This window comes from Arachis hypogaea, chromosome 6, assembly GCF_003086295.3.
Source record: "Arachis hypogaea cultivar Tifrunner chromosome 6, arahy.Tifrunner.gnm2.J5K5, whole genome shotgun sequence".
Classification (NCBI taxonomy): Eukaryota; Viridiplantae; Streptophyta; class Magnoliopsida; order Fabales; family Fabaceae; genus Arachis; species Arachis hypogaea.
In genome coordinates, this window is record NC_092041.1 from 116,554,946 (window position 1) to 116,562,808 (window position 7,863).

The following is a 7,863-nucleotide window of genomic DNA, read 5'->3' on the forward strand; positions in this document are numbered from 1 at the left end:
ATAACATTATACAAAAATAAATTATTTTAAATCCAAAACAATATCATATAATATAAAAATATAATATTTTATTATAAGCCTTATCATAAAATATATATTTTAAATATAAAACATGATTTCAGATCGATTTAAATATTCGAATTCATACTTAAAATTACAGTATTTTTTGATTATTCAAATTCAAACCTAAAATTATACCAAATAAAAAATAATAAATTTAGATCTGACAAAATATATTTTAAATTTAAACTAAATTTTGAACCCGGTTTTAAATACTACTATTACTATCTAATACGATTCATTGGGAATGGATCTTCTCAATTTTTTTTAACAATTGAGGGAGTAAAGTGTAATTTCTCACCATTAATTTTATAAGTGGAACAAAAAATAAATATGAAAAAAAGAACAATGAAAAGTTAGAAATCACACTTTACATTCTCAATTTTTTTTAACAATTGAGAGGATCCATTTCCCCATTACAACTACTTATCCCTTGCAATTTAGATCATGATCGACACATTTAGACCGATTACAAAAGAATCATGTTGTGAATATTCACCTTTTTTAGCAAACATATTAACCCACTTAGAAATAAAGGTTAAGAAAGAATAAAAATATAAGGAGTAAAAAAAAGCGACGAAGGTAAATTCGTAAAGTTGTATTAGCTTTAGGGTTGAGAAGAACTTAACAAGTGATTTACTACACACTCATATATACAACATTTCAAAATTTTATTCACCACTTAACATTCTCTAAGATTTGAATTCGATTTCGGTGTATTATGACTGTGTAGGATAAGATAAGACATTGAGAATAAGGTATTAAAGACAGAGATACAAAATTTTGTATTCTTATATCTTATTTGGTGATAAATTAGAACAAATTATGAAAATTTAAATTTATTTTTATTTTTTTTTCATTCAAAAAATTTGAAATGAAAAATATAATAATAAAAAATATAATTATAAAAAATTAACAAGAATAATAAAAAAATAAAAAATAAATTGTGTCCCTTATTAGTGTCTCCGTGTCCTTATTGTTAGGATGGACACAAAATACATTAATTAAGTATCTATCTATGTTTTCTTTGTCTCTATATACGATTTTGTGACACTATATCCGCATCTCAATATCCTATATCTATAAACAGATGCACCCTAGTAGCGTTTGGTGGAGAGACAGAGATAGAAATACTGAGACTGAGAGCAGAGACTAAGAGACAGGGATTGAAATAAATTTCAATATTCTGTTTGGTGCAAAATGGGAGACAGGAATTGAAATAAGAATAAAACTCTAATTTAATTTGCATAAAAGGTAAAATTGGAATTAATTAATTGAAATGAAAGTATTTTAGGTATAAAATATTATTAAAGTTTCAGTCTCCATCTCTAAAAATTTCAGTTTCCTGTGTCCCTACTTTTTAGAGGTACTGAAATACTGAAATTTTAGAGACAGAGACAGAAATTTCAGTACCAGCCTCTGAACTAACAAACACGATACTAAGTCTCAGTCTCTCAGTCTCTGTCTCAGTACTAAGAGACACATAATTTATTACTCCAACTAAAAAATCGATAAGGGAACCGTTAGGGTTGGGCCAATGAAAATGTATCAAGAGCATGTAGCCTTTTAAGAATTTAAGTAGATCTCATTTCTTTTTCCATGCAAAAAAAGCATCAGTTTTTTAAAGCAGTTTGGTTTAAATATCTCAAAAAAAGGGTCATCCTTAAACGCTTCTTGCTAATTAGCCAACCATGTAAATAAATTTTCCATAATGTTTTGCATTGCCTGTTTTCAAGAATAAGAAAATATTTTCCATACCAAATACCTTGTGTTAAATCTTTAGATGATGTGATCAAAATCACAAAATGAAACCACATATAGATCTTAAAACCAAAAGAATCACTCTCAGAATTACTAATCACATGCAAATAAAAAGAAATTTCCCAATTATCGCTATATAATCTAACAAATTGCAAAGTTGGAAAGTCCAATAATCAAGTAGTCCTTTGTTTGATTGAAACTTTGAGAATACAAATACTACATCACAACATAACCAAATAACGTTCCCTTGTTTCTGAAATATGAATCCAAATAGTAGTTACTACTACACCCAACATAGATATTTAAATGCCTATGTACACAGTCAATGCCTGTGACTGAAATTTGATAAAGAAGCATAATTCTATCATCTTTGCATCACTATGGTGAAGATGAAGACCCATGTGTTACGTGCAGTTTGATGAAACTAAAAGGAAGATTAGTATCATATATAGTTGGTGTTATAGTCCTTTTCCTTCTTCCTCCATTGTTGTTTGTTTTCATCACTAGCTTCTTCAGCACGTAAACACATTCTTCAACTTTAACTGCTTTAAGCACTGCTCACACCATTGAAGGCCCAGTGAGGTTTAGCTGCAGTTCTCTTCAACGCCTTCACTCCGAATGGGTTGTTCTTGTTCTGCAAGCAATCACAAGAACATCAATGAGTACGGTTTTCTATCATAAATTAAGGATGAAAACAGAGGAGTAACTAACGTTATGTGAAATTGATAGTTGAGAGTCAGTTAAATAATTTGACAGGTTTGATTAAACTGTCATCTAACGGCTCTCAACTATCAACTTTACATAAAGTTAACCACACCCTGTGTTTCCACCTAATTAAAGAGTAGTTATACAAAAGGGACATCCCAAAACAATCAAGAATCAAGTTTAATCCACAACATATATCACTAGTAAATCCTAAATTAAAAGGTTAATTACACTAGCTTTTTGAAGTTAAACACTTTCACATACAATAGCCCTTGATCTAGAAAATGTGACGCTCATCTATCCCCAAGTTAGTAGTGACATCATTGACACCCTATCTTATAGAATGACATGATGATAAATGAAAAATCTAAGATAAAGTATATTTTTTGAAAGGGAAAGTATGAGGAGCCAATGAAATATTTGTACAATGTGTACAATGGAGGTTTAGGAAGTATTAGAGATATAACCATTAGTATTACATTTTCCTATCAGTTGAAATTTTTGGGATAAGTTGTACCAAGACATGGTATTAGAACTTTTTGGGAAGATGTTTATTATCCCTAGTACTCGGATGAATTTTGTAATCAGTTTTGTCATGAAATCACTTATCCCAAAAGTTTAAGGTAATAGGAAGAAACAACAAGAATAGTTATATCTCTAAAAGTTCTTAATGTTTGATTTATGTTTTAAAGTTACCCAAACAAAATAGATAAAATAAATAGGAATTGAAATTCATGAAGTGATTGAAAGCAAGAAATAAATTGTGAAGATATAGGTCCATACCTTGAGGCAAAGACCTCTGAAAGTGTCACAAACGGGGTAGTCGGCAGGGCAGCAGCTGTAGTGATCATCACAGCAGGTAGCACCTTCAAGAGGGCAGCATCCCCAATCAAAGCACGCATTTCCAAACTGGAAAAGGCAGCAGCATGTGTTTCCAGATTGGCAGCTGAAGTAGTTATCACACACGGACGGCGGCTTCACAGGCGACGGCGGAGATGGTCCGGGGTTAGGAGGATTGGGGCCATTCTTAATAGGGTAAGAAGGCTCGATGGCGATTCCACACTTGCCTGCTCTGCTGTTACCAAGATTCCGCTCCATTCGGATGTAACCGTCCTCTCCCCAGCTAGCTCCCCATGAGTTCCTCACAATCCAATACTCATGCCCACCTTCTGTCCCATACCCTACAGCAGCAACTCCATGGTCCAATGCTGTTCCACATCTTCCTGTGAATACACCCTACCACACCCAACAACAATCACCGTAAACATTCATCCAAAATCATAAGAAAAAGTATAGGGTACCAACATATTATCTGCAAACTTATTGCCAACAAAAACACATATATAAAAAGACATATTCAGAAAATATATCTATGAAGACGCTTCTATTAAACACAGCCATAAAAAAATAGAATAATGCTAGGGGACCAGCAACTTTTGTAATTTGTAACCATCAAATAGCCATCAATGATGATTTTGATGGTGTGAGATTAGTGTGAGATTTCATCCAATGGCTCACTTTTCTTTGCTGGTTACATGCTGGCCAAAATTTAACAAAGTTGCTGGCCCCTAGACTTTTCCAAAAAGATATTTTTATTAGACACATCCACAAAGACACTTCCACTAAACACAGTTATAAATAAGAGTTGGCCGAAATTGGCAAAAATGCTGTTGATAGAAATGCTGTTGATAACAAGCGGAATTGAAATCATAATTCATGCATCTAAAGGGTTGCAAACTTACAGATACATATAACTGGAATTCCCTGCCACCTCCTTCAATGGCAACTGCCACTGGCTGATTCGCAACGGCCTTTTTCAATGCCAATTCATCATAGGCAGGAACATCTTCATAGTCATCAATGTTCACAACCTTAGCATTTTTCTGTGCACAAAGGGACACATATTTGATTGATTAATAACAAGTACATTTTTATGCAGGTGTCAATAATACAAGAAAAGTGCAGAAAAACTAACCCTGTTTTGGTCACATGTGCCATCAAAGCCAGTGTAAGGGTAATCGGCTTCAGAGTCAATGCCACCATTGTTGATGATGAACTCAAAGGCATAGTCCATGAGTCCACCACTACACCCTTCGTTGTATGATGTATCACAGTCCACAAGCTCTTGCTCTGATAATGAAATCAGATCCCCTGTTACGATCTTGTTTATTCCTTCCACTGCAGCAATTGTTGAGAATGCCCAACAACTCCCTACATCATAAAATTCATATTTACATTTAGATTAATAACATTAATAACATGTAACAAATTATTAATCTCAAGACTAAATGAGTATTCAACCGACAATTACATCTTCAAAATTCTTATTACTGCTTCATTTAGTAAAGGATATAAGTATGTATTAATCTTTGCTACCAAATGCAAAGGGTCCTGAAGAATCTTATTCAATAAAAATGGCTTTTTTATAAAATAAAAAAATTAAATGATAAATTATAAATATTTTTCTCTTAACATTCCCCAAATTATGAATGATTTAAAATCAAACAAACAAGTAACTTAACGGTGATTGCTTTTACTTTTTACCATTTTTTTTCTCACAAAATCTCAAAATCCTGAAAATAAAACTATAAAAAGTAAAAAATAAAAACGCAATATGGGTCAGTGAGTAAATAAACGCCATCCTAATTCCTGAAGCATGGAAGTCATGACATAATGCACCCAAAAATATCCAGTTTCTCATGACATATACTAAATCATTAGATACACTGACCAATACTTCAAATCTGCTTCCATTTTCTCATTATTTTAATTTATCTTACTGTACTAATTTCAATCTCTTCCTATCAAGATCCAGAACCTCCAACACTTGATAAATCATACTAAGTCGCTTCAAAAGTAATTTTTTATTTTATATTATTTTTCCAAAAAAACTAATAATAATAATAGTAATAATACTCTGCAGATATTTTCAGATAAAGTTTTCAGATATTATTAGATCATGTGGGTGGTCACAAGTCACCAGTCAAGTCACAACCAACCAATAAAACAATCGCATCCATAGCAGCTAAAACAAAATTCAAATTAAAAGAAAAATACATTAATAAATAAGAGAGACAGAAAATTAATTTATAAAATTTATGAAAAAAAGGAAAATAATTTTTCCTTTTCTTTTTTTACACTTACCACATCCTCCTTGGTCTTTGACTGCAACAACAGCACCTTCCTTCCTCCAATCAACACTCTCCGGCAACTTGTCCCCGACACGTGGCGCGTATCGGTTGCTCCTGGTCTTAGCCTTCATCATCCGACGGTTAGGATCCATCCTGGTACCCAAATACTTAGCCCTGTACTCCTCGTTGGTCAGATCGGCGAACCGGTTCAGACCGAGCTGGAAAGTCCGGTTCGGTAAACTGTTCTGTTCATCAATGAACCGGAGGTTATCCTTAAAGATCTCGAACCGATTCTTGCTCTCGCCACTTAAGAGACCGTTACTTGATTTCTTTCCATGCTTCACAAGCCATTCCTCGTACATAGCCATGACTTCCTCATCGGTTCTCCATGTGTTGGAGTGGGTTTTGTCGTACGAGATTATGGACATGTCTGATGCATATGAAAGAGTGAAGAGAGTGAAGAAGAAGAGGAGGATGGTGTAGGATGAAGCCATGGTTGTGAAGACAAAGAAGAAGAAGAAGAAGATCAAAGGGTTGGAGAAAGGGTGCAGTGAAGGTGGACTTTATAAAGGCTTAAGAGGGTAGGAAGATAATTTCGGTTTATATTAAATTATTGCATTATTATTATATATATTATATAATATATAATGTTCATTATTAGATTGTTATGACTTATGTGAATGATTATTAATGCCTATATTAGGTAGGAATATATCAATATAATGTGAGGCTATGGGAGGAGCGACGTAGAGCATATTTCGGAACCTATCAGAAAAATTAAAAAAGACTTTTTTTTTTTTTAATAAAAAATAGAAGACTCAAAACCGCAACCTCTTAATTGAATATGGGAAGACTATATCATTTAAATTATAATTCATTGGTCAATTAAAAAAGATTTTACCTTGAAAAGAAACATATTTATGTAAAAATTGATCATAATTTAAATTAATTATTTTAGTCTAAAAAATAATTTATAAGTAAAAATAATATTTTAAATTATAAAACTTTTTTTAACTTAACTTTCAATATCACGTTTTGAAATAATTATTTTATACTCACTTTTGTAATTACATCACCTCTCTTCATATATTTTTAATACGATAAATTATTTGAAAATTACTTTTTAGTTAAATATCCAAACATATAATGGATTGTCACATAATTAATTATTTTAAAAAATAATCATACAAGTAAATATTACTAAAATAAATTTAATTTTTCAGCATTTCTAAACATATTCGGTCTCTAAATAGATTATTTATGGGAATAAAATGAATTAGATATGAATATATATATATATGATAAGATGTGTTTACGTGGTATTATAGAATAGTGTAATATTATTTAAAAATATCAGTTAATTAATTTAAGGTATTAGACTATTAGGTGAGTCATCAAAAAAAAAAGTCATAAAAAAAAAGACTATTAGGTGATTACTTAAGTAATGAAAATATATTAATTATAATAATTATTCTGCTAGATATAATTAAATAAAAATATTTATAAAATTTTCATACATTATTGTCATTGTATTTAAATTAAATCTATTATTTATATAAAACATTCTCATAATCTATTTGTTTCTAACATTTAAGATCTTCTTACTACTTTTACAGCTAGATTGGTGTGATTAAGAAATCTTCTTAATTAAGAATTATCTTTTTAGTTGAACTCGTATATTTTCTGTCTAGAAATGAAGATTATGTTATGTTGATCCTTGATACGTAGCATTGTCTTGAATGTTAATATTATTATTGTTAGATCCTGTTAATATGTAGCATTCTCTTGAATAATATTAAGAAAAATATAGATAGACAATGAAAATATTAAATAATGTGAATAATAGATATATAAATTATTTTAATATTAAGATTTAGATAATTAATTTAAAAATGTAGTGTATTTTTATTTTATTAGTGATTATTTATGTTGTTCAAGATAGTCATTATTTATCTAATATTTTTCATAATATTAATATTATTATTTTAATTACGAGCAACTTGATTTGCGCATCGTGTAAGTGAAAAGCCCCTTTTTTAAAGAAAAAAAATTGTTTGAATTATAAAATATCAATTTATTCATGCACAGATGCACTAAAAAAATGGTATTAATATTATATTTACTCTATGGATATTAAAAAACTAAATGAAAAAAAAAAAACCCAGCGTCATTTGAAAATATATAAAATGAAAAAAAATGAATTACG

General features: G+C 30.4%; 1 protein-coding gene across 4 annotated transcripts; it reads right to left on the bottom strand.

Moving 5' to 3' along the window:
- Positions 1 to 1,988: 1,988 nt before the first annotated feature.
- LOC112756098 (cysteine proteinase mucunain-like) lies at positions 1,989 to 6,444 on the bottom strand. Of its 4 annotated transcripts, none has more exons than XR_011862939.1 (5): positions 5,671 to 6,411; positions 4,502 to 4,737; positions 4,144 to 4,409; positions 3,310 to 3,944; positions 1,989 to 2,455 (listed from the first exon to the last, which is right to left on the bottom strand). XR_011862939.1 is itself a non-coding variant. In XM_025804528.3 (5 exons), the coding sequence occupies exons 1-5, from the start codon at positions 6,149 to 6,151 to the stop codon at positions 2,369 to 2,371; spliced, it is 1,398 nt and encodes a 465-aa protein (XP_025660313.1). In that variant the 5' UTR covers positions 6,152 to 6,444; the 3' UTR covers positions 1,989 to 2,368. The 4 variants fall into 4 exon arrangements, 1 of the variants encoding a protein (XP_025660313.1); XR_011862941.1 differs by having other exon boundaries at positions 3,310 to 3,838; positions 4,062 to 4,409; XR_011862940.1 differs by having other exon boundaries at positions 3,310 to 3,845; positions 4,062 to 4,409.
- Between the last annotated feature and the right edge of the window lie 1,419 nt (positions 6,445 to 7,863).

Excerpts from the sequence above, each read along its gene's own strand:
- LOC112756098 (XM_025804528.3), bottom strand. The coding sequence starts at position 6,151 with ATGGCTTCATCCTACACCATCCTCCTCTTCTTCTTCACTCTCTTCACT. Across the intron at positions 4,738-5,670 it reads CAAAGACCAAGGAGGATGTG|GGAGTTGTTGGGCATTCTCA; the intron begins GTAAGTGTAAAA and ends TTTATGATGTAG. Across the intron at positions 3,763-4,268 it reads AATTCCAGTTATATGTATCT|GGTGTATTCACAGGAAGATG; the intron begins GTAAGTTTGCAA and ends TGGGTGTGGTAG.